The 27,841-nt window shown below is 42.8% G+C and overlaps 1 protein-coding gene across 6 annotated transcripts in view; it reads right to left on the reverse strand.

The window, feature by feature from the left end:
• Positions 1–680: 680 nt before the first annotated feature.
• Positions 681–27,841, reverse strand: part of PROX1 (prospero homeobox 1) — a 76,741-nt gene continuing 49,580 nt past the window's right edge. For all 6 annotated transcript variants that reach the window (XM_060273006.1, XM_060273005.1, XM_060273011.1 and 3 more), the window contains one exon: positions 681–4,571. In XM_060273006.1, the coding sequence (XP_060128989.1) occupies positions 4,386–4,571 (186 nt within the window). In that variant the 3' untranslated portion in view covers positions 681–4,385. The remainder of the gene's footprint in view (positions 4,572–27,841) is intronic.

Here is a 27,841-nt window from a genome sequence, read left to right on the forward strand (position 1 = left end):
GCTACAGTCATTATTTGGGCATGGCAGTAGCTCTCCCTCTGGTGTAACTAAGTACATCTAGGCCAGCAGTGCTTGGAACAGGGACAAACATCCTGAATGTGGGGTTGCAGGAGATCGTCAGCAAAATCCTACATATATGAATGCCCTAATGGTCTGCCCATCATGCACAAATTAAGAGAGTGGCAATTATGCTGTCAACTGTATGGATGCAAAAAGCAAAACCGTACTAAGTACTTTAGGAGAAGTTTTGAAGCAGCATGGCTTTCTTTGAGTGCAAACCATGCTACAGATAATTGGTGGTCCTTTATCCCATGGTATTGGCTAAATCACCTACACTGCATAGACACAATTCGCGTTGGAAAATAACAGCAGGGGCTGCAATCCACAGAGTGGCGAGTGAAAAAAGAAGAAGCTTATGTATGATTAGGCGCAGTTCAGACATTCAACAGACCATAGTTTATGAAGTTAGGAACAAGTGCCAAGCCGGAAAGCTCTGCCCTTGCTTCCTCTCTGCTTGGCACTTATATCCTCGTCCGTATAAACTATGGCTCATGTCCGAAACAGGGAACTGTGGTTTGATGTCAGGTTACGAGCTAGGTTCTTGAATGTGGATCAAACTGTAGTTTAAGATCCTGGTTAATAAACTGGTATCACAGCTTCCAAGTTTGGATACAATTGGGGACTAGATTTTAAACAAACCAGGATTGAAGTGCTAAGGATGACATGCAAGGGGAGAGCCATGTTCCTAGTTTTTTTTTTTAAAAAAACCATGGTTTACTGGGCCAGGGATGTTACATATGAAAAGACCCATTGGGCTTTGCTTGTAGTGTATGTTGTCTGAATGTATTTGCTTGTATTATTGTGCAAAAGTCTTGCACCAAGAAAAAGGGCACTCAGCATGGATAAATTCTGTTATTGCATGTGGAAGAGGGTCACTGGATTGTGGTCCTGGTGTCCTAGTTTGTTTGTTTTTAATCAGCAGGTTTTTAAGGCTTTTCACTGACAACTACTTTCATCCATTTCTGTCTCTTCAAGCAGTATTTGTAAATGAAGCATCTTTGCAATGGCTAGGTCAGCTTTTTAAAATATATATAATGTTGTATGGAACTTTCACTCTTCAAACTCAAAAGACAATTTTTGTTTAATAAGGAAAAAAATGAAGTTCAAGAAATGGAGTAAAAGGTAGGGTCCTTTTAAAAAAAATTAAATTGCTGAGCTATAAATAAGATACCTTGGCTAACTGGTATCAAATCTGTATCAAATTGCCAGTAAGGGGTGCATAAGGAAAACTGCTAGCCCAGATAACAATAAATTCTTACTGCATCTGTACAAAAGACAACAGAGAAACGACAAATACATAGTGCCATAGAATATAAGGAGGCATTACTAGACACTACACCTTTGCAAAAATGCCCAAAGAAAAAGGAGACCACTGAAGAAAGCATTAAAAACTAACAGCGAGCTTTTAAGAAAAAAGCTGATTATTGTATCAATTCACTGCAGTTGTATTCATTCAACTCCTATTACTAATTTTCCACTCTAAGGTAAACTTATTTTGGTCACCTTGTGGAGAAATTCCATCTGCGGCTGCTTTAAAATATGAATTCTGTTTCAGTAAATGTCAAAAACCAGGGCCAACTAGATCTGCTAAGTGCTGTAGTGGTCTGAATACAGGCCACGCTCTCCTGCCCCTCCCCAAAAGCTAGCTTGTATAAAACCTGAATACAGTCTACAATTGTGCTCTTATAGCTAGAGATGATTTAACAAATCCATATAGGGAGTGGCTATATTTGGGGGCGGCTTATATTCAGACCCATATTTTTTTTATCCACTCGGTGCCGAAAACGGCCGCCGTGTGCCTACTTCTTCACAGCAACAACATAAAGCAGAACTTCATCACAATTGGCTATTGTGGCATCTTCCTGCCCCATGCAGGTGTGGACAAGCATGGAACATTGTGGCCTGCATACAGCGATGTATAGTAGATATTACAGAGGGGCAGGAATATGTATATGGCGGCCACTTCCACTGGGCGTTACAAGGAAAGAATCATGTCTCGTTTGGCCTTGGGACCTGCCGAAATCATATTTGTCTGCAGCCAGGACTCGCATCAATCCACGTGGCTCTTCAACACAAGGTGGTAGTAAAAGGGAAAGTTCTCTTGACGAGAAGTGACAGAAAAGCTCACTGGTAAGTCCCATTCTGGTAAGCACTACACTCTTTTTTCTTTTTCTTTTTTGCCGCTTACTTTTGTTGTGGAAGAGAAGTGGTTTGATCAGGTTTATTCTGTGTTAATGAATCACTTACAATTGAGGAAATCATAAAAGTGGCTAGCTTCTGCTTTCCTAGCCCAAAAGACAGGGATAAAGTTTCTGCATGATTTATAGGCAACAAACCCAGAGGCACTGAAGCCCTGCTCAACTCCAAGGAAGTGAGAAAGGACTGTTAACCACTTAAGTTCCCGCTGGGTTCAATGAATCTTGGAATAGCCCATTTTTGCTAGAGTTGTGTTCTCTTTGTGTATTGTGCTATGCTTATTCCTTTAAACAAAAAATGTCTTAAATGTCTCTGTGCCAGTTTTCTCTGATGTGGTGCCCTCCACATGTCAGCTCCCATCAACCCCAGCCAGAAAAATACAAGCTTTCTTGTACTTTGATCTGATGTATCTTTTGTTTTGTTTTGCTTTTTTTGTTTTGCTTCTTCAGCAATTAATTTTTAGAATAAATCAAAGGTATGTTACAGGGTTTCTCAGATAAAAGGGTAATTTCAAACATTGCTTTTCAGGTAAAAATGTGAAATATCAAATATATACACCATTCGAGGGTTTGGTTGGGACAGAGGAAATATTTTGATAAAGATGGCTCCCATCCTGACCATTCCCATCGGACCATTCCTGACTATTCAGAAGTTATTTCTAGGTTCCATGGCACATACCTCCCCGAGTATGTGTGCATAGGATTGTAACCTTAAAGGCACACCAATTCCCACAGGAGAGAGTTACCACAATATTTACTGGTGAAATAATGGGACTTAAAAATGTTCAGCTATGATTGAGAGCCATGCAAGATTTTTTGTTTTGTTTTTGTTTTACTCTACAGAGAGTGAAATACTACTGCTTTTATAAGCTGACTGCATTATTATGACATTTAAAATCACTCCTAGAATGCTGTGTTCGATAACACCAAAACCCCTTGCCATAATTTACTTTATTTTTTGTGCAGTATTGCTTTGTTTGAAATGCAGTTGGGTGGTGGTGCTGGAAAGATTTAGGTGAACAGTGGTGGGAGCAAAGTCCAAAAGTGGGTGAAACTCCCGGCACTGGAATTTGGGGTTCTAACTCCATCTCCCTAACCTGTTTGGACCCGAACATTGCTGGAATCTTGGTCCAATCCAAAATGGAGCCTTTTCAGGCCTGCAGTGGGTTCACAGAACCTCTTCCTCTCCATTCCCAACCTTACTGAAGGGAAGGGCAAGGCAGGGAAATCACTGCAGTAGAGTAGTTTTCTTCAACCTTGAGTGTCCAGAGGTTGTTGGACTACAATTCCCACCTTCCCTAACCATTGGCTAATAGCTGTGGCTGATGAGAACTGTTGTCCAATGATGACTCCTGGAGTCCCTTCCAATTCCATGGTTCTATGACCTTCCACTATCTGGGGACAGAAGGTTGAAGAACATTGCAGTAGGGTATACGGCGGAAGATGCACATGATTGCAGCAGCATCTAGGGGCACTGGAAAATAGGGCAAAATGATTTGGGGGCATTTGTTCTCGTAAGAGAAAAGCTTGAAGACTGGTGTGGATAGATACTGCTTTTGATGTCTAAGTAACTGAAAAGGTTGTTTATATGTCTTCTAAACTATAACACAAGAAAATCTACCACCTTCAATGAACAGTTGAGCTAAAATTTAGAAAGCTCTACGCTTGTAAAATGCCTCCCTAGAGTCGCGAGCTTCATACAAAGAAAACATCATTGTAGGATTGTGACGCGACATTTGTCTTTCTAAGACAAAATGCCACTTTGTAGCAAAATGTAATGCCCTAAACTTAGTAAAACAGGCTTGCACACACTTCAAAACAACCTTCTCCCTGAAAAAGAAAAGTAACCCAATTGTTTCCCCTTCCAAATATTAAAAATCCTGGGCAAAAGTAAAACATAACTTGGAGTTAAAATAATAATATCAACTTGTTACTTATCAAATAAAAATAATCATGGTGGATTCTTATTTGATTCCATATATATATATATATATATATATATATATATATATATATATATATATGAAATTAATATAGACACACGTACACACACACACTCACATGCACAACATGGGCATCAAAATGGGGTCAGCTAATTTTTTATACATTCATAAATAGTGGTTGAAATCTCTACTCATGGAGAAGCTCTTGGAGGCAGTTTGGGGATTTGAAAATCTCAGGAACTTCACTGTCCAGCTTACAGATGACCTTGTATATGGCCTTCTTCCAGGAAGGATCAACATCTTTGCCTGCGATAATGGCATTGAAAAACTCTCGTAATGTGATCTGAGCCACTTCCAGGAATCTCTCTGGAACCTGCTGATACAAGGAGACAATGGCATTAATAAAAGTTTTCAGTTTCAAGTCTCTGGGTCTTCAAAGGAAACTGAGCTAAGTTCTTGCTTTCAAAAGGGAGCTTACATAGCACCTGCATTTTCTAAATGCGGCAGGCCTCTATTCTCTTAGGCAAGGCTGTTATATATAGTACAATAGTAATAACTTTTAAAACATGTGTTAGCTAGCTTTGCAAAGTTGAACCACAGAATGTAGGTATTAGAATATGAACATCTGGGTTTAGTGGGTGCTGGATTTATAAGATATAATTAGCAGAGGAAGGCAATGGAAAGAGTAAAAAAACAAAAAAAAACACAAAGAGCAATAATACACAGCTATTGAAGGTCTGCAGGGGCTTCTTGCCCAAATATTGATGCGTTTCTTCCTCTTTTCTCTGAGAATTTAGCACGTGTTGAAAAGAACGTTGCCTCTTAATTCCAATTAATACATTTTTTTATTATTTGCCCTGTGGAATGCCCTCCCATCAGAAGGCAGAGAGATAAATAATTTTGCGAACTTCCATAGACATCTGAAGGCAGTCCTGTATCGGGACTCTTTTAATGTGTGATGTTCTGTTGTGTTTCTCTATATATTATGTTGGAAGCAGCCCAGAATGGCTAGGGCAACAAAGAGGGTACAAATAAATAAATAAATAAATAAATAAAGTTATTGTTGCTCTAGTTCCAGCTAGTCCTGAAAGCCCAGCAAAGAAATAAGGGTATCTATTAATGATTGTTAGCTGTTTTACAAGGAACACCTACCAAAGTCCCCTTCCAATAGCCTGGTTGAGAAGTTGCTTTGTTTGTTGTGCTCCCGTAACATTTTCTTGCACTCAGACATTATAGCCCCCCTTCAACATGAGTGTTCAAATAAAAAAAAAAACACCCTTATGCTTCCGGTGTGTGCCTGTGTTGCGACCATGGACCCAGGTTCTTTCTGACACATTAGGTTTCTAAATGACAACGCCAGTCTATCTGGCGTATTGGAAATCATTGCACACGGACGGGCGGCTTCCGGCGGGTTCTGCGACTGTGGGTTGGAGAAAAGTGCCCTTTGTCATGAAGGCAACTTCCTCTCTAAATCATCTCCTTTTCATTCATTTGTTTTGCAAGTTGAATCTATCCAGCCAAGCGGGTGTAGTGCTGTTGAGTTGCATGGAGCTTACTGCCCGCAGGAAACTCTTACGGTATGATTTACGGCAGATTCAAGCCCATTTCGTCATGCCCACCCCATGAAAGTGGCTACTTACAATGCAACTCTTGTCAGCAGAGCTTCTGAAGACCTGCGACTGCACATGCCAGCAGTGGGAGTGGCCAAAGGCACACAGCCTCCCCCCCGCCCCTCTTCTGATGATGGTCCGTGCAAAAGAGCGGAGGAAGGGAATTACTGTCCCTCCCTGCTCAGCAGATGATACATTTGGGAGGGGATACCTTGCATCCTCATTAGATGCTTAAACCTCTCTCTGTCCACCCTAGATCAGGGTCTAATCTAGATATATTTCCTTTTGTCAAAATTGGTGAGATGTTGCGTGGGTGGTGGGGGCATAAACAATTGCTAGGCCGGTGTGTAATCTGCTCGATGAGCCAGATAGATAGTTTGACCTGATTAAGCCAACTTTTTATGAACAGCTCACGATTGCTCTATGCATTTTGGGGCATAACCCACTCAAAGGACTTTCCTGAAGACGTGGACCACCGGTCTGTAATTTCAGATCTGGCTAACAAAACCCTTTCATTCCAGCTGCTCTTAAAGGAGTTTGTCCACCTTCTTCACACTTCATACAGGAGACCTTAAACGTCTCCTCCTGTAACAAAGCGCTGAAAGCTTTCTCGCCCGTTGTAGCAGATGACACAGCAGTGATCTAGGAGCCAGGTTTTGCCATGAGGCAGACATGTGATTAGCTGCTGCTGAAGTCAGTGGGAGTTGCTTGCATGCGCTAGAGGGTGGAATTTGGACCCAAACACTGAGTGTCATTTGCAAATGGCATATTGACTCATAATACTGAAGGAGTGAATTGCAAAGAGAGACCCGGGCGGGGGGGGGCATTCAATATTCAGGATTGGAAAAAAAGTCTGTTTTTTCTAGGGAAAAATAGTTCAACAACACACCACTGTGTTTGACTCTTTAGTCATATAAACACTAAAAGAGCTAACAATTTGATGTTGGTGCTTGTAGGGATCTACAATCAGAGGTTGTGTAGTTCTAAGAATCCTTCCCTTGAAAGCGACAGCTCTTGTTATTGTCCAAATCTGATTATGGAGGGCTGGGAGTTTGGAGAGGGTGGGAGGTATTTGCCAAATGTTATGGGAAGATAACAAATATTTGATAAATTAAGTCAAATATTTTTCTGTAGGTTTGGTTAAGTATTCAAAAACAACAGACATTTTCTGTTGTGCTACAGATTAGAAAAGAGAATTTAAGTGTCCTCATAAAAAAGGAGTCAAGGATGGCATAAAAAGACAAGGGAATTTACTATGGCTGGGATGGAGAAGCTGTGGTCTCAAAATGTGGATGAACTACAACTCCCATGACCCCTAACTACTGGCCATTCTGGCTGCGGCTGGTGGGAATTGGAGTCGAACATATGGAGGTCACAAATTCCCCATTCCAGTTCCAGGAAGCTGCCTTATATGGAGCCGGACTGTTGGTCTATCTAGCTCAATGTTGTCTACAGCAGTGATCTTCAACCTTGGGTCCTCAGATATTGATGGACTACAACTCCCACAATCCCTAGCCAATCTAGTCCATGGTCATGGATGATGGGATGATGTTGTCTAACAACATCAGGGCAGGGACCTGGGGTTGAAGAACACTGGTCTACACAAACTGGTAGTGGTTCTCTAGGTTTTCAGGCAGGGTTCTTTTCTAACTGGAGATACCAGAGATTGAACTTGGGGCCTTCTGCATGCAAGGTAGATGCTGTAGCACTGAGTTGTGATGGTAAGGCAGCCCATCAATGTCTAGTCTTGATTGGCAGGGATTGTGGTGTGGTGATGAGTCTTACAGCTCTTTGTTGCCCCCAGCCCTTTGCCAGTAGCCTTCCACAACCTGTGCCCATCCAGATGTTGCTAGACTACAACTCCCATCAACCCACTGGACATAAAGGCTTGGGCTGATGTGAACTGCAGTCTGAAGCATGTGGTAGCTTTGGAGGAGGCCATGCTAGACAAGCAAATGAACAAGCAAACAAACCAGTATCACAGAAGCGGGACATCATTCTAGAGAATATATGGAACTCCTATTTAATTGTTTGTTTGTTTGTTGAATTTACATAGCGTCCAAACCTGCAGGTCTCAGGGTGTTTCACAGGAAAACTCCTACAGAACAAATGTGTGTGTGTGTGTGTAAAAAAAACCCAGATCTCTAAAGGAAGAAAAGCTGAATGGATTCTTTGCAATAACTTTCACTGAACGTGCTGGAGGGAAACAATGGGAAAGAGAAGTGACAAAGGCTGTACAGCCAAATAACACTTGCCCAAGTGTTCCTAAAGAACTCAGTTTGCAACTTTGATATCTCAGTGCACCCACCCACCCACACGCATGCGCGCGCACACACACACACCACTTTTGGTAAGCAAATTTAAAATTTAGATTTTACTCATTTCTCCATCCAAATGATGCCAGGAATAGTTTGCCAGAGGTTATTCAGAGGATGTGACAAACAAACAAATGTGACAGTGATTGGGTACGGGGCCACATAAAGTCTGTAGTGGATGGCGTTGTGGGTGGCAATGCTCACTTTAATTCTAAAAGTCAAGTGACTAGTGCTTACCAGGAGGGAGAAGGGGAGGGCCAAGGCAGTGGGGAGGTCAGCATGATGCAAACACACTGACAGTAGGGCTGGATTGACTCCGCTGGAGGGTTTTCACTGTGCCAGCCTCCCTGCCGCCTTGCCCCTCTCCCTCCTGGTAAGCAGCAGCAACTCAGCTGTCAGGAGGTCAGGTAAGCACCGCCTCTCCCCTGCACGCCAGCCGCTGCCGCTTACAGGAACTGCTAGAATAGTAGGAAACAGAGGGCAGGAATAAATGGATGCTATGTGAAGTGTAAACAGCAGGGCCCTTCAAGGGTCTGCGGACTCTTACTGTTAACTTGATGAGAGGCGAATAGTAAGGTAGCCAGGTTTGGAGATAACCCCAGATTATTCAATTATAGCAGATCATTAAGAGCTCCTACAGCTTCTCTTCAAAACAGATGAGGCGCTTCAAGCTTCAGATGAAATTCAAAGTAACTCCTACGACACTAAAGAATCAGGTGCCTGATTTCATGACTTTAGATTATGAAATTTTAGATTAATCTATGCAGCTTGAGTTGCTTCATCTCTAAAAGAACAACACAGTGCTGTAAAGAGAAACAGGCCTGGGGCCAAATGTGACCCTCCAAGCCTCACAAGATTCTCCCCAGCCACACACACTCTCCAGGCAACGACTCTCCCTGGCCTTGCTTCAGATGTTCCCTGAGTACTTTTGCCTGGGTGAAAAGTGTCCTTGAACTCTGGTAACGCCTCTTGCTTGCCTGGATGGAAGACAGAGGGGTGTGTGTGTGTGTGTGTGTGTGTGTGTGTGTGTGTGTGTGTGTGTGTGTAAACCAAGGCAATTGTACAAAGATAACTTTTGCCTTTCGCACTTTTGCCTTTCGCCCTGCCTGCCAGTGGAAGGGTGCCCCATAGGGAATGTGGTCCTGAAAACTATACCCCACTCCTGCTGTAAATAAAATAAAATAAAATACCAGAAAGGACAACGTCAGAGTTGACTGAAACATACGGCGCATATATGGGAGATAGGGAGGAACCTTGGGATTGCAAATAGCTTGAGAAAACATCACGCAATAACAGCTTTTATAGGTAAATTTGCCAAATCCTGAGTACCTTAGAACCTTTGTCTATCAAACTCCCCTCCTTCGTTCTGAGGAAACATATGCAAAATGAGTGGCTGCCTACCCTATGTTTCCAAAGGTTTCAACAGTCTTCAGCCATTCCAGACCTGGTCTATTTTTATTGTCCATCCAGCTTGCTTCTTCATGCCAGGGAGCCTTAGCTTATTCCTTTGTGTTGCATATTATCCTAATAGCCAGGGTTTAGCTTGAGCCAGGGCTCAGCAGACCTAAAGCTCTGCGACCTGTTTTCCATACCATGTGAATTAGATGGATTCTGCTATTTCTTTTTAACAAAAAAAAAGAGCTTCTGGGCCTATGCAGAATGCCTTTCCCTCACCACTGACTAACCACAACCAGTATGTCAAAATTTCCAGGTCAGGAGATGCAACTTCAAGGCTTGTTTTGAGCCTGAGAGACTATCTTTTGAAATAAAGCACTCCTCACAGCTTAGTCGTTGCTGACCCCCCTCCCCCCATTCCCCATCACAAAGTGTACAATATTTTCTTAAGAGAACTGCACATTCTGAGGCAAAGCACCTAATTGTTTAAATGGATGGGTGGCTAGATAGATTTCTCTCTCTCCAAGTGGGCAATTAAGCAGTCAGCTGTGCTAATTGCGTGTGTCTGGGGGTAGCTTTTGCCTGACCCTAAGTGATGATGACCTACTAAGTACGTCTTTACACCTAACATTGAACATCTCTCCAGCAGAAACATCTGCAGAAACAATGCCTCAGTGACAAATAAGACCCCCGTCCAGATTTCTTTTTATAGACTCAACAACAATCCCTAGTATGAACCCAGAACATTTTCCTAGCATCAGGTGGCTGCAGTCAATCAAGTAATAATACTTGACATTCGCCAGGAGGAAAGACAATGCTGAGAGGGGGAGCTAGGTGGTGGACTTCAGACTTAGACACGGTTGTCTCAGAAAAAAAGCCACACGTTGCTCCACTTAACCAACAGATCCCGGCCAGGAACAAATGGCTATATATGTCTACAACATGGCAGAGAAACCAGCAGTGCCTGTGAAAGTACTGGTGAAAAGCAACTGGTTATTTAGGGGGTGTCGAATAAACGAAAGAAGGAACATCCTGCCCAGTGTATACTGGTAATGGTTATCTGTGATCCTATGAGCTGGTTCAGCAATTCCTTATTATCCAGTCTTACAAATCGTCCAAGTCCCACTTAAGATGCACTATTTTCTCACCAGGAGGGAGGAGATGGGTTGCCTGGTAAAGGCCCTGCTCACTTGGTCGTTTATTACAGGAGCAACATCTCATAAAATGAAGTGATTTGAACCCTCTTAAGAGGAAATCTGTGGCCTATCATTGGATGCATTATCCCTGACCATGGTTCATGCTGGCTGTTGAAGTCCAGCTAAATCTGGAGGGCCAGCACCAGTTCCTCATCCCTGCTCATGAGCATTATTTAAATGCTGAGCGTTATTTTTCCCTCCGCCATCCAAAAAACAACAACCCCACATGGATGGTTTGGGTGGAAATGTCAACCAGCAAATGGAAACACATCCAGGAAGCGAAGCCAGATTCATATGCATAACTAGCCTTCCATGTGTGGAATCAATGTAGAGGTACACCCTGACATGAGAGCTGGTACAGCATTGTGGGTAGGCAGCAGACATTTCTATTTACCCAGGCCTTTGGACTGAGTGCTCTGCTGCTGCAAGATAGTGCCATAGGATTTGATATGTTTTTTAAACTATAAATACTGGTATTGCTGTTTTATTTTTCTGTTGTTTAGGCTGACCTTTGCTCCTACAAGGAAAGGTGGGGTAGAAACAGGATTTATGTACGTGTGTATGTATGTGTGGCCCTGGGGCCAGAGAAAGGGGTCTGGAGGACTGCGTTTATGTGCAGGGCCTGAGGTTCCTCTCCTCTGCCTTAGGCAAGCCACTCTCTTTCTTCCTCAGACTACTTACAGGTAGGTAGCCATGTTGGTCTGCCATAGTCGAAACAAAATAGAAAAATTCTTTCCAGTAGCACCTTAGAGGCCAACTAAGTTTGTCATTGGTATGAGCTTTTGTGTGCATGCACACTTCTTCAGATACATCGGATATATCTGAAGAAGTGTGCATGCACCCGAAAGCTCATACCAATGACAAACTTAGTTGGTCTCTAAGGTGCTACTGGAAGGAATTTTTTTATTTTGTTTCCTCAGACTACCTAATCACCAACATGGAGATATCAGTGCTAATCAACATTACAGGGTTACAGGCAAGCTTACAACAAGATAATGCACATGAAGCGCTTTGAACACACACATGTCCTATAGAAATGCTTAATAATAATACTTGGAGTAGCCGTATTCTATTGTACAGTCTGGATATACTGTTTGCTGTACAATGGGAACCTGCCATTTCCTATAAGGCCATTGGTTAGAACTATTTGCTTGCATCTGCAGCTGGATAAAAAGCTCATCTGACTCTACCATACAGAATTCTAGGGCTCCCAGACTACGTGTCACACAGTCAACTCCACTGCTACAAGGCAGAGAAACTGGCTCTCTTAATTCCTACTTGTCAGTCATCTTATGACATACCTCAATATGGAGACAATCAGAGAGCAAACCAATTGAAACGACACACAAATGAGTGAAACCACTTGCTAATATGGGGGTAGAGTAGGAATTTAGAAAGCTGCCTTCTGCCGAGTCAGGCCAGTGGTTCATATAGCTTCATATTGTCCACTCTCCTAGGACTGCAGGGAAGAGTATCTCGCAGTCCAGAGGCGGAGGATTGAACCCAGGACCTTCTGCATGTAAAGCAGATGCTCCACCAATGAGCTATGGAGCTTCTCTTCCCAACCTTACATGGAACCAAGCAAACCGGAGTAAAGCGTTTCCTACATTGGCTCCCAGTACGTTTCTGAGCACAATTCAAAGTGTTGGCCATTTAAAGCCCTAAATGGCCTCAGTCCAGTATACCTGAAGGAGTGTCTCCACCCCCATCGTTCTGCCCGGACACTGAGGTCCAGTGCCGAGGGCCTTCTGGTGGTTCCCTCACTGCGAGAAGTCAAGTTACAGGGAACCAGGCAGAGGGCCTTCTTGGTAGTGGTGCCCGCCCTGTGGAACGCCCTCCCATCAGATGTCAAAGAGAAAAACAGCTACCAGATTTTTAGAAGACATCTGAAGGCAGCCCTGTTTAGAGAGGCTTTTAATCTTTAATTGATTATTTTATTCTTCTGTTGGAAGCCGCCCAGAGTGGCTGGGGAAACCCAGCCAGATGGGCAGGGTATAAATAATAAATTATTATTATTACTACTACTACTACTACTTTCTTATAAAGTTATCAACTAGTCTTTAAGATATTAGTCTCTCTCCAAACTCTGACTTGCCACATCCTGTATAAAATTCATTGCACTATTCGAAACTGTTCTGAACACTTTGCCAGAGGCTTCACAAGACCCGCTCATCACATTGTGTTAATCGTTCTTACCAAAAACAAAACAGTATCAGACATGTATATGATATTACATTTGTTTTGATATATTATATTGTGTAAGCTGCTTTGCCGTCGCTTCCCGAAGAGATGCGGGGTATAAGCTGCCAAATAAAAATGATAAAGAAATGTCAAAAATCATGAAAATGTGTAATTTTCACTTCTCCTAAAACTAGTTGCATGAATCGTCCAGAAGCTACCTTGTTCTGCTTTTCCTAACAAAACGTAACTTTTCGAGCCAATCTCTCTCTTAAACCTCACAGGGCCTTGGAGCTGCTTTAGGGAAAAGTTTTCAAATATGTGCTGAATGGCTTTCTTTTTTTTCCAGAGGGGAAAAAGGGTTTCACTCCAACAATTTGATGTGCTCAGACACTTATCCAGTGGCTGCGCTGCTAAATTTATCAAACTGAAGTAGAATTTCCGTTTTAAGTCACCAGGTTTGGAACAAAGAGTGTAGACTGGCACAGAAATTCACTGACATCATACTCAACATGGGGAACCCACAACGAATCAAGCAGCAAAGGGTTACATTTCCCTGGTTTGCCAAAAAATAAACAGTGTCTCCTACTTGAAATTAGGGCACACAGGGTGAGAGTTTGGGCTGTGTGTGCGCTTATGATGTTCCACAGGCTGGCACTGAGCCTTCACTGCCGACAGTTGTTTTCTTGTTATTTCTTTATTTTTATTTTTCGCCTGTGCAGCAAAGACTTTCTCCCCCTCCTCCCCCTCTGCCCCCCTCCTTCTCCTCTTCCCAGTTGCTTTACCTTCAAGGATGATTTGTTTTATTAAACTGACTGTCCCCAGCCTCTGCAGTACATAATAAAAGCCTGACATAGCAGCCTGCCTGCCTTCTGTGTCCTGCAGATACTCATCATAAGTGTCAGGACATACCAAGGTTAGCGGTCACTGGAAGTGTGCTGGCTGGCTCGAGCCTTTGCCAAACATGCTTGGCAGCTGAATGAATGTCATAGAGAATAGAAGGGGAATTACAAAGGTTAGAGGGAAGACAGCCTCGCCTTCACTTTCTTTCTTTCTTTCCTTTCTTTCTTTCCTTCCTCCTCTCTCCTCTCCACCTGGCTCCCCACTTGTTTTCCCCTTCTGGAAACTGATTTTTCACACCCTCCTGAAAGAAACATCAGCTTGTACAGGGAATCGTTACTCAGTCCCTTAAAACTTTTTCACCGTCAAACAAAGCTTTTCCTTTTTGTGGAAGGGGGCTGGTGCTGTGCCTATTTTTAGGCACTCATGCCTTTATTGTCTTTTCACTGGTGCCCCAAGATGCTTGCAATTTTGTAATTTTAAGGAGAATGAACTTGGTTCACGAAGTTAACACGCTTTATCGCTTAAATGGTGGAGCTTGCCTCCTTAAGATTATTAACATGCTCCCCTCCCCAATTTTTCTTTTAGACCCATGTGTCACTCTTTTATGGACAAGTTGTGGTGTGCAGCCTCTGCTGAAATGAACAGAAAGTGTACCATTGTGCAGTGCCTGTGCATTCTGAGGACTGCTTGTGCAGGAGACCTTCCCACTGCACTTTCAAACCCACCACCACCACCACTAGCGCTGCCCTCTAGATTTAATTGTCATTAAACTCAGAAGGAAGGAAAAGTCAGGGTGATATGAAGATCGTCGTCATGTCAAAACTGATCTCCTGGGGAACTGCATTTTGTTTTTTTGACTATAAAAGGGCAATAAAATGCTGACTGTAAGAAGACAATGTCAAGGAGAAAAGGGTATTGGTATTTTGGATACTCTTGACTGCTCGCCTTGGAGAGAGAGTTATTCTTGTCACAAACCCTTTTGTCTGCATCTGCTGACTGCTTGCCTGTAGCCAGCAGCATACTTTAACTGTTTTGTCACCTCCTAACATCACACGCATCAGCTGTTGTGCTTTTGTTACGGGTATTGTCAAACTAATCCACTGTGGCTGTTCTAGTGTGCAGTAAATAAAACAGAAACTGCTTCTCAGACAATTCTGCATGAATATTTCAGATGGCTTTTACAACTCTGATTCACAAAATAAAAAGGCACACAAACGCAAAACTAGACTTGGATGCCTTAAAGCTAATTGCATGTGGCCACTTCAATTGTTTTGGAGTAGATAATAAAGAGCTGCTCTTTTCTGTCCTTAACTTTTGAGTGTAGCTCTTTAGATTTAAAAAGATCTAGATAATGTGGTTTTTATGTATGCTACTTAGAGGGCTGGCTTTCCTTAATTTCAGCGGTTTATCTACCGTATTTATTTTCTAAAATAGGCAACATTTCACAGTCTAAGGCTACATAAATCTTCTCAAATGCAAGTCCCACCCAGGCTTCCTTCCCAGGTGAGACGTATAGGATTGTAGCCTAACAGTCAAATCCTATACATGTTTATTCAGAAGCAAGTCCCTTTGAGGGTAAATCTTTTCCCGATAGAGTGGCTGAGTTTCACAGTATTAATTCGGAATGTGTGTGAGAGAGTGTGTTTTCACAAATGAATTTATTTTAAAAATGGAAGAAATATAGTGCAATTAGATACAGCTGTATTTCGGGGAGTTGCACCTTCATTTTAAACGCATTTGCTGGGAAGTGACCTTTGTTTGCATAGAAGCACATGTGGCCAGGTGCCATGTTGGGCCTGGAAGGGTTTAAGCCAGGTCCACAACTAGGGAAGCCACTTCCCTTAGTAACACACTCGGTCCTGAACACCTTTTTAAAAAGGTTTGTGTGAGGTATCAATGGGAGTCCTTGGAGAATCTTTTTCTAAAGGACAAAAACCAAACTATATCTATATATATTTGCAAGGTCATTTAAGACACCCTGCAGGGATATGACCAGCACAATTTCATACACAGCCCCCAAATACATGCACACCAAAATTAATAAGAAATAACACACACACACATTTGCCAGACATCATGAGTTGCTGCTTTCCAGAAAGTGAAATTTGAATACTGGGAAACAGGCATTCCTTCAAATATAAATGCTTATTTTTAAGAATAATAATTTAACATGTATAAAGTATTTTTAAACTACCATGCCCCGGTAAATATTAGCAAGAACAATGTAGGATAAGTCAGTATTATTAAACCCAAAATCTGCCCATCAAGGGGTGACAGAGGTAAGTGTTGCTATTCTCAAAATAAATGAATAATAAAATAACCCAACATCTGCCGAGCACTTTCAAGTATCAAAAGTGCTTCACAGGCATCATCTGGTTGTAATCTTGACACAACAACCCTGTGAGGTAAGTCAGCATTACTGTCCCTCAGGCTGAGGCCGAAAAGAGAGAGAAGCATGCAGAAGGGCCTAGTAACTTTGGGCGGAGCCAAACCACACATTTAAAACACATGGCTTCCCCCAAATAATTCTGGGAAGTGTGGTTTGTTGAGGGTGCTGGTAATCGTGGGGGGGGACTACAGTTCCCAGGATTCATTGGGGCGGGGAAGCCATGTGTTTTAAATGTGTGCTGGATGTGCTTTAAACGTATGCTATGAAATCTGCCCTTTATGACCGAGGCAAGATTCAAACTGGGGGCTTCCCTGTTTATAGCTCAGTCTCTTGGCTACTCTTCTCAAGACAAGCCATAATACGCAGGCTCCTCTCCAGTGAGGGCTATTAAAACTGTTTTAGTACCGACCACCTTAGTGAAGTCACACAGGGGTGGTATGAAGCGAAGAGAGAAGCCCGTGCCTTGGGGGGCGGGGGGAGGCATGAGGAAAAGAGGCAAACAGTTGAAGTACTTTTTACCGAGCATTCATTCACCCTTGTGTGCACATGATTCTTCTAAACAAACTCTCCTATCCCTGCTGTTTGTTGAGCAAATATTGATCAAGGAGAGAGATCTATCTCCCGACAGCAGTGACACAAGCTGGGGACTTGCACTACAGACAGAGTGGACTTAAAACAGATAAACTTGGAAGCTTAAGCAACGCCGAGTGTTAGGTAAAGAGGCAGGAACGAGGGACCCCTTTTCTCCTTCCAAGGGTATTGTCAAGAAAAGGGGGAGATTTTCTCTGCTCATAAACATCCTGGGGGACAATGCCATAGCTTATGTGCAACTGGAAGCCTAACAGCCTGATTCACAAACCCGCTAAATCAAAGTGTTCCTATTTAAGATGATTTAGGCCATGCATGGGATTAGGTGAGCTTAAAATCAAGTTTGCCAGTTTAATTGGTCTGAGGTTCAGCTTCAAAGTGGCTTGTCTTGTGTCCCCCTCCTTCTTACCGCTGAAGTGGTAATGGATTCCTATCTGAAGGGATGGGGGCTGTGGATGGTCTCTCCTGAATGCGTGTGCACTTGGGCACTACAAAATCTGCACAGCAGAAATAACTGAATTGAAATCCCTGAACTTCAGTTATCAGATAATCTCTTCATTGCCCCGCTGAACTGTGTTGCTTTAAAGAAACAGTGCAACCACAAAGCCCAACGTAAAGGGAATTCCCATTTATTGGCACGTCAAAAACTAAATGCAAGCAGTTATTTGTAACCACATTCCAGAGGAATCCCCTCAGAAGGACTGAAATCTTAAGGGATCCATCATTATGGGATGCATTCTGCGGCTACCACACATCCAGCAAGGTGCTTTTTTTAAAAAAAAAATTGCCGAAAGAATCATGCATGGTGGTCCCTTTCAAGCAGCAAGATGAGATGAACATGCCACCTTGTGCAAAACTCCATTGCACGGTGGAGAAGTGGGCTCTTAGAACCCATCTCATAGGCCTGAGCTGAAACCATTTTCATTTTTGCTGTACCCCTGATTTGGACAATTCACACATAGCTCCCCCTATAGAAATATTCATTTACTTTTCAGCAGTTGCACTCATTGTTCTATCCTTTCTCATGACCTAACATCGTTTCTTAAGAGGAGCCTGTGGGATCAGGCCAATGGCCCATCTAGTCCAGCAACCTGTTCTCACAGTGGCCAACCGGATGCCTGGGGAAAACCCTTAAGTAAAACCCGAGCACAAGAGCACTCTGTCCTCCTGCCATCTCCATCAGGTGGTATTCTGAAGCATTTCTGCCTCTGACGATGGAGGCAGAGCATAGCTATCATGGCTCATAGCCACCGGTAGCCTTATCCTCCATGAATTTGTCTAATCTTTTTTTAGAAGCCATCCATGTTGGTGGCCATCAAGGCTTCCTGTTCGAATAAGTCAGTAGTTTAACTATGTGTGAAGAAGAGCTTTCTTCCTTGCTGCACATCTTCTTAGCTGCACGGACCTAATGCTTCGATTTCCCAAAGTGCAGAGAAGATAAATGGAACCACAGACGGCTCTATTTCATTTTCGGCTCAAAGCATCCCACTCGCTGCATAAGATTTGTCACTGGCAAAGATGGAAAGAATAGAGGAAGAGCCTCAGCTGAAGGGCTATAGCCAATAGTAGAAGGCCCCAGGTTCCATGCCTGGCATTTCCAGCTAAAATGATCCAGTAGCAGCCCACAGAATGCATTTCAATTATGTCAGAGATCCAGCGTGCCGTAGTGGATTTGGTCTAGGGAGACCTGGGTTCAAATCCCTACACATGAGGCTGCATGACCAAGTGGCCATTTCTTAGCCAAGCCTCATAGCTGCCAAGTTTTCGCTTTTCTCGCGAGGAAGCCTATTCAGCATAAGGGAAAATCCCTGTAAAAAAGGGATAACTTGGCAGCTATGCCAAGCCTGCCTCACAAAGCTGTTGTGAAGATACAATAGGAGAAACCCCACGTGAACGTCCTGAGATCCTTGGAGACAGAGCGGGATGCAAACTAAAAATAGTTTAGTTGCTCCCTCACCCCAAACTCCTTTAGCTCAGTTGTTCCAAACTGAGCGGACGTTCAAAACTTAAGTGTCAAATGTAAAATTGACTCTGAAAATAAAACCCAGTTCTCTGCCTCAGCAGCCCAAGGATGCAGCCTTCAGTCTAATATCGTGCAGGTGGCAAGTAGGGGAAAATGGAGAATGGGGTGACAGAGAGAGAGAGAGACAAAGGGTGGCCCATTCAGTTTCAGCTCTCCCTACAGCCACCTCCCACTGACTTTGACTCCCTCTGGCTCCCAGCATATGGTCCTAGGCAGTTTGCTCCCGAATGAATGCAGCCCTCGTGACTGATGGCCGTCTGAGAAATCTTTTAAAGAATTTCTCTGTTTCCCCCATATTATCACAGAGTTGGAAAGGAACCAGTGGATTACCTTGTCTAACCCTCTGCCCTGAGGCAGAACATACTTTACTTAAAAAGAAGCCTGCACAGATGCATGTCAAGCCTTATTGTGACAACCTCATGGAAAGGAAATTCTACCCCCTTTCTAGACAATTTGTTCCTCTGCTAAACCAATCTGAACTGTTAAGAACTTATAAGGCCTGTTGGTTTCAGCGAGGCAGTGAAAGACATGCTCTTCCTAAGACTTAGCCTACATCTTGTTTTCTTCTTAAAAAACCAACCGCCTAAACCAATCAACATTTTTAATTAGGCTCCCTAAAAAACTGGCAGTGATCATTTCAGTTGTATCTTTCTATACTTTTAACCAGAAATAAACTATATTTTTTGAGGTGGAGCATCCAGGGATGTTTGCAAGGCCTGCATCGAAGGACCAGTTGATTTCATTAGCAACATCAAGTTCAAGTGCCCATGGCCTTCTGGATGTTGCTGGATTACAGCTCCCATCATCCCTAACCACTAGCCATGCTGACTGGGGCTGATGGGAGGTGGAGTCCAACAACATCAGGAGAGCCAGAGGCTCCTCCTTGCAGCTGGACAAAATAATTTCAAACCACAAACATGACATTGGCAGAATGAAAAAAAAATCCCTTAAAATCCAAAACATATCAGGGAGAAGGGTTCAGTTTAGCACTGATCATGGCATGTAAAAAGATTTCTTTCATGGAAATTCAACTGTTCACTATCACAGTCTAGGAAAGGATTTGTCCATTGTGCTGATAATATAAACTGTTCGCCTATACTGTAAGTCAAACTGATTGAATAGGTCTTGCTATCACAACCTTTGGTGCCTACACCTGAACACCACAGAGTTTCATCATGAGATCAACAGATTATGCAAGAGGAAACAGAAACATTAAATAGTTTGTTGTTTTTTGCGCAAGCCTCAAACATGCACGCCCGTCTCCCCTTCACATATAAGGGGAGACTTAAAAGTTTCTGTCCCTGGTTTGTTGTAAACTGCAATATCCTGTTTCACCTGAACAAGGTTCCTGGTTTGTTATCCAACGTGTGGACGTCTCAACTTGTGGGCTTCTTGAGGCTAGTTGGTTACCCACTGTTAGAAACAGAATGCTGGACTAAATGGTCCTTTCAGTTTATGTCACAGGAACTGTCTTAAGCTCTTATGGTTTGTGGAAACCACACTTTCCTGAGTTGGGATGAAACTGGGAACTGTGGTTTACAACAGATCAGGATTAGAGAGTGATAACCATTCATATTCAGAGTAACAAACAAATGAACTTTAAGTCTGTTGATTTTGACTAACACCAGATATCACTGAGAAGCTTAAAATTTCATACTCTCACTTGCCAAAGAAAGTGTGCAAGCTCAAGGCTCATGTTGACAAACCATGATTTGTTTTAGCGTTTTTAGAGCGGTGTTAGAAAATCTCTGGAAACAGTAAAACTAAGCAAAGTATACAACTGTAACCTAATGCTGTGTTGCATTACAAATGTACCCAGGGTAAACACACTTGTAGGAAACAGCTATATAGTTCAAGGCTAGCCTTTCTTTGAAAAAACAAACCCTGAATGTTTCATCAGTCTTAGCACAAGAACTAAGAGCAATAACACTCTGTCTCATATTTTACAAAGCTTCAAAAGAACAATGTCCCATTGAGTAAAATTCAGCAGCATTCTGTAAACATTAATTTAAGGAAATCAATAAGCTCTGTGAGCTAAAGGCATATTACAAGATAAACTGGCCCAGAGCTAGTTGGTCAAACAGATTTTAGTTTTCTCGGCCAGATAAAGATGGTTTCAAAATGGGGCTAGCGTGTCGCAACCAAGGTTTGAAAGCTATGTGGCCTTCAAACAGTCTGCTTGTTCCTACTACAAAGCTGGACAAACATACTTTAAATATGATAAGACTGGCCATGATTCGTTTGCTTAGCAGTTTTATATAAAAGTAGAATTGTTAGCCTGGGAAGCTTCTCACACTTGCTCTCAAGTCACAATTCTCAACAAACCAATTTCAAGAGCTCAGGGTTTTAGATTTTATCGCTTTAACAGAAGACCTCTTTTTTGTTTTTAACAGCAGAGAGTTTACAGGTCCATCTTTATTCATGTTCACCTGGTGGGCAACATGCTGTCCTGCCAAACAGAAAAGCTCAGATCTCTTGTGGATTGGAGATCAGAGGTCTCTGGTTGGTGAAAGCTGCTCACGTTGCAGAGCTGAACTGCACAAGGTCATGTCAATGGGAGGTAAACAGGTAGCAGGGAGGGCAGGCTGGCAGTCTCCTCCTTGGATGCTGCAACAGGGGTTTCTCTTAACAGAGATAAGGGTGCATTAGGGGCAGCTGACTTGGAACTTCTGCAGCAGGGGGGAAAGTGCGAGACCAAGCAGAAAGGGAAGGTGGCATTCCAAGGTAAAGCAGCTCCAAGGGAATATGGATCCCCGCAATTTGGATGAAAAGGGGTGGGGGGCAAAGGAGGTGACGGGTATTAGAAACATGACAGATTAAAAATAAGGCAAGAGGAGGCTCCGATGAGAATGTTCTACTCCACAATCCAGTATGAACATTCAGAGAGCCCAGGAAGACATGGTATTTAAGGGCACGTATCCTTTCTCTAATTTAAAAGTGAAAAGCGGCCTCAAAAGACTGTAAATGGAAGTAGCTGCTGGCACCTTTCCCTTCTGGTGATCCTCCTGCTCAGAGCTGCCCCCAATCCTTACTGCAGGGTATTCTCCACTCCCCCTCTGTTCCTGTGATGAAGCTTGTTGGCTTGGGGGCTTCTTTTTAAATCCAAATAAAACATTAGAGTGAAACCTTTTCATGTACAGTTTGAAGGCCTTGAGGTAGTCAACATGCACCTAACCCCTTCCCATCATCGTATGAGGGGAGGGATGTGTGTGAAATAAGCAGGGCTATACCGCATGTCCACACACCCCACCCCAACAATTCTCAATTTTCTAAATTAATGAGAAAAAAGCTGCAGTCAAAAATCATCAGAGATTAGCTATTTATCTATAATTTTATGTGTGCACTGCTTTGAGAGGTTTTCTTTCTTTTGTTTGTTTATCAAACAGTTTATACCTTCCCCAAGTAAATAAATCAGCGAAGAATGGGTGGAACTCTCAAGGGTGGCGTGTAGAGTTTTCATTGTGCTTGCCTTACTTTTGAGGCAGCCAGGGGTTTGTGCAAGTGCCTTTTCTTTCATTTTACAAATCATCTAAGAACATAAGAATCGCTAATGGCCCATCTAGTCTAGCACCCCAACCAGATGCCCTCAAGCAGCACCCCCAAACATAAGCGCTCTCTCCCTTCCTGCGATTTCCATCCACTGGTACCCAAAAGCATTGCTGTTTCTCCCTGCAGAGGGAATAATGTCAGAAAGTAGCCAGAACATACAATAGTTTGTTGCTTGTTAGCTCCTGCCTTCGCCTCCATTAGTCCTGACATCAACTCCCCTTTATCACCTGTACCGAGCAAAAATTGAATCTCAGCTAGTACAGGTAGGAGAGAGTAAGAAGAAGAAAAAAAGGGGGGGACCAAATCTATGGTGAAAGAGGGAAAGAATTTGCTGTAGTGAGTGCTTTTTTGTTGCCTGTAAGCTTTTCAAAAAGTATCGACATGTAAGGCTTTTTAAAAGGTATGAAGTGTGATCTGGGTAGGATTAAGATCGAGTAATCCTATTTAGAAGGCTTGAAGAGTCGGAGCTTTTTCGCACATCTTGTGTGCTGCTTCACTGATGGTCGCAAAGCTTCTATAGGTTTGGCTGGTCTTCCAGCAGTATATGCTCCCCACCCTGCATTTCCACAGACAAAAGAGGGTTCCACCTGGAACAAATTATTCATTAGGTTATCACAATGGTTTTGCAAAGGCCAGGGAAATTTTTTGCCACCTACTCACCATGCAATTGTGTTTATGAGATGCAGAGGACATCAGACTGGCCTGGGGCCAGCTTTGTCCCTTTTTAAAAGAGAGGGAGGGAGGGAGGGAGACTACTACTATGATACCACTACTAAAGTTTTAGCAATGTGCCAAATGTTGTGGATATGCCCTGGGAGGAGAAATTCATTCCTGTCTTGAAACCTTAAAGCAGGGGTCAGCAAACTTTTTCAGCAGGGGGCTGGTCCACTGTCCCTCAGACCTTGTGGGGGACCGGACTATATTTTTTTTGGGGGGGGGGAATATGGACAAATTCCTATGCCCCACAAATAACCCAGAGATGCATTTTAAATAAAAGGACACATTCTACTCATGTAAAAACACCAGGCAGGCCCCACAAATAACCCAGAGATGCATTTTTAAGAAAAGGACACATTTTACGCATGTAAAAACACGCTGATTCCCGGACCATCCACGGGCCGGATTTAGAAGGTGATTGGGCCGCATCCGGCCCCCAGGCCTTAGTTTGGGAACCCCTGCCTTAAAGTCTAAATAGGATGGTAAAGACAAGGTGAGTAAGCAGGACAAGAAGCTTGATTAAAAAGAAATAAAAATGGGAAAAGGATAGAACAGGGATGTGGAGCCATTTTCACCTCAGGACCACATTCTTTTCTGAGCAATGTTCTAGGAGCTACATGTCAATGGTGGTGGATGGGCCGAGAGGCAAAAGTGGGCAGCACCAAAAAAAATGTGAATTTTGCCTTTGTACAGCACACTTGTTTCTACACACAGCCCTCTTTATCCTCCATCCAGGCAAGCAATTTTATCAATAGAGTTCAAGGACACACTCAATCTTGGCAAAATTGCTCAAGTAGGGCTGGTGAGGGGTGTGGCTTAGGGAGAGGAGCTGTGGCCTAAAGAGCACCCCCCTCTCCCAGGCCTGAGCTTCCTTATCCCTGGAACTGAACATTAACCTATAGTGGTACAGGAAAGTTTTACAGATGAAATGGCTTCTGGGAAGATATGGCCACCAACCTGAACAGCTTTAAAAGAGGGTTAGACAAATTCACAGAGGAGAAGGCTATCCATAGCTACTAACTCTTGACAGTTGTGTTCTGCCTTTTCTGTTGGAGGCAGAAAGCCTTTAAATACCACTTGCTGAGGATAGCAAGTGCAGAGAGGGGCTCTTGCACCCAGGTCCTACTTGCCAGTTTCCCATAAGCATCTGGCTGGTCACTGTAGAACAAGACGCTGGACTAGATAGGCTACCAACCAGATCCAGCTGGTTATTCTTATGTGGAAAAGAGAGGGAATTAGTCTGCAAGCCTGCGGGAGGATGTGTCCCAAGGCATAACCGAGCAAGGATGAATGGTATTGACATGGAAGGACTCGGATCTTGAAGTGGGAGAATAAAATGACAGGGAGAAACAGCAATGGAAGACCACCATGAGTTTAGCAAAAGGAAAATGAAGGAAAGAAAAGCATATATATATATATATATATATATATATATATATATATATATGGTGCAACATTGCAGTTTAGAGCATACCCTATGAGTGGGAAGTCTCTAGTTAACAACTCAGCTGAGCTAGTAACTCACTGGGTGGCCTTAGGCAAGCCATTATTTATCAGCCATTTGCAATATGGGGATGAGAATTTTGGCCACCAGCTCAGCATTCCTGAGACAATATTAATCATGGGTGGGGACAGGGGAGAGGAATAAGGTGCTGAAATTTTACAGCAGCAACTGGGTGAGAACTGTAGTAACTGTCAATGATTTCCTAACAACTATTGAGGTTGGGGTTCCCCCCCCCTCAAAAGGATTAGCTACCCTGTTCCCTGCTCTTCCATCTTCTAACCCATCAGTTCTTATCTCCCATACCTGCCCGACTGGAATTTTTCTATCCACCATTTACAGCAGCAGCTGTAGCTAGTTCTGGTTGATTGTTCTAATATTGGTGCTGGTCAATGGCCAGCAATTCTTGGCATATCAATGAGTATGAAAATAATGTGTCCCTGGCTGGTGAGTGTGGGTCCCTCTTCACACTGTGTGACGGGTGGAGGTGTTTCCCAGATGCACAAGGATGTGCAGCTTGGCCCCGCAGGTAACCAATGCAGGCCCAGAGTCAAATCAGAAGAGAGGTGCAGCAGGAAGAGGATCCTAGACAAAGCATTTCCATCCTTGAGATGATGCTGGTCAGCGGAGAAAATACTGAACCACTGCAAGAAGTGCAGTTTCAGGGAACCAGGCAGAGGGCCTTCTCGGCAGTGGCATCCTCCCTGTGGAACACCCTCCCATCAGATGTCAATGAGATAAAGAACTACTTACACAACTTTTAGAAGACATCTGAAGGCAGCCCTGGATTGGGACGTTTTTAATATTTGATGTTATATTATGTTTTTATATGTGTTGGAAGCTGCCCAGAGTGGCTGGAGCATCCCAGCCAGATAATAAAACCATCATTACTATTATCATTATGGTGTGACTCGGGTATGTTCCTTGATCATTCTGCTTTTCTGGGGCCTGTCTCTTCTCTCACAACAGAAAAGCAACTTGGCCCACAGAGAAAGGCAGGGTCTGTGAGTGCCCGATACGATCAAAAAAGATAAGCCCACAGCGAAAGTGGATACGGTGCATTACAGTAGATTATGTTTATGAACTTTAATAAAGCTTTTTCTCTGCAGAAGGATTCTTTACGTGCCCCATATGGCAACACGGCACATTACAGTTAGCAAGTAAATCAAAAGCACTGTAGATGTACTTCCATAGTGGTAACCCTTGTTCCACTGGTTTTTGTTCCACATTTCTGCTTTACAATGTGGCCTGGGAAAACAGATAAAATCCCTTGACAATCAACACTCGCTCTTTTTCTAATCTTCTGCCGAATACCTCCTAGACTGAAACTCCCCAACTTAAAAGCTAAACTGCCATTGGGTCATTGTTATTGAATCAGAGAGTTGGAAGGAACATTGTAGATGATTGAAATACAACCCACTGCTCAGTGGAAGATTGGCAAAATAATTGCTGGATCAGGTCAATGGCCCACCTATGGCCCACCTAGTCCAGCGTCCTTTTCCTCACTCCTGTTTGCCTTCCTCTGGACATGCTCCAGTTGGTCAATGTCCTTCTCAAAAAATGAAAGAAGTTGTGTTGTAGTGGCAGCAGGACTAGCATTCCAGGTGCAAACAGATATTGCTTGAGTTGTCAATATTTTGGGTTAACTTCAGGAAGATCCACACCATACATTGAAAGCACATGACTTCCCCCAACTAGATGCTGGGAACTGTAGTTTTCCCCTAACAGAGCTAAAATTTTCAGCATCCAGAGTGACCTAAAGTCAACACAGTTTAAATCTATGATGTGGATCTGCCCTAAGTCATGTTCAGTCATTTAAATTAGTGTACTTTGACTGGCATTCAATGATATTTTCCTCACAGTCTTCTGTTCTGCTCCTGTTTAATGGTTATTGCACACAAACCACACCACACCTGGTATGCACATAATACTAAGCCATGGTTTACTGTAGTGATAATGCTAACCATAGTTAATAAATCATAATTAAAGCTGTAATCACTTAAACCTTGGTTTGTTACACACACCCCTTTCCCTCTTCAAAGAGATACAAGCCAGGGAAAACTAGGGAAGACTCAGGGCTCTGAGGCTTTTGAACAATAACAGATTCTTAATTTTAATTAAAGAGGAGGCCAGGGTACACATGTAATGGTAATCTATGGCTAATGTTAACAAAGCTTTATACCCAAACTACAAACCTTTGCTATGGTTAACAAGCTATCGTTACCAATAGTTAAGTTGGTAGGTTTCACACATAACACTAAACCACAGTTTAATGAATCATGGTTTAGCTTTGTGTGTGAACCAAACCATTACCAACCAACCAGATGCAAGAGTACTAGAAGAAAGGACTTGCACACTTTGTAGGCTTTCCCTGAAACTCTGAGCCTAATTCAATACCTAATTCTCACTAATGTTTCTAGGTTGTACCACTTCAGACTGGATTAGGTGCTCTTCTGCACAAAGATTTCTCTCCACACTGTGCAATGTAGAAGGTATCTTGGGGTTCTAGTAGCTATTTCGAATTAGAATCAATCATTCAGAAATACATGTTCTGATATGTTTCCAGACGTGTTACATCTTGATATTCTACTCACTGAGTTGTTTGCAATGGCTGTAAAAAGCACCCAGGCTTATTTTATTTTGTTCATTACATAAGAAGGGAAGAATAATTTGCAGAAGGCCATCTGTAGCCAGTAGTTTTTAACTCCAGAGCGAAGTCCCAAATCATCCAGTGGATCGAACTTCTCTTTCCAGTTTAGTCTGGCATGATAACCCACGCTCAGAAGTATCTTTTATAGAACTCTTATTTTCTAATCCCAATAGATCTTGCAATTTAAAATACCATATGTCAGATCTTATCAGCATTATACTAATATTGAGTTTTCATAGATTTCCTGTTTGAACCAGTTCGTAAAGACACCAGCAAAAAAAAAAGGGGGGGGGGTAAGGATTAAGTTGAATGTTTATTCTTCTACCAGCTCAGTCCATAACCTATTTATTTAGAACAAACTACTTCAGTCTACAATGATTTAATCCCATTTATAGGAGCACTGAGAAGCTCAACACTTCCAGGCCTTGTGAACCCAACGCTTGGGAGGAATAATTGCCACTGAAACCACACAGTAGCAGCAAAATTAGACTGTAACCTGAATCATTTACTCTGCTGTTTTGATCGCAGAAATTAGCTATACTAGGCTCTGCTGTGTAAGGGATTAAAGTGTTTAAATACAAATGCAAATAATCTTAGCTGGGTTGTGGTTTATTCAGAAAAATTCTCAAAACTTTAAAATGCAGATAACATATTTAAATGTTTTAAAAAAACCTACACGATCACAATAA

Source organism: Zootoca vivipara, chromosome 3 (genome assembly GCF_963506605.1).
Source record: "Zootoca vivipara chromosome 3, rZooViv1.1, whole genome shotgun sequence".
Taxonomy (NCBI): Eukaryota; Metazoa; Chordata; class Lepidosauria; order Squamata; family Lacertidae; genus Zootoca; species Zootoca vivipara.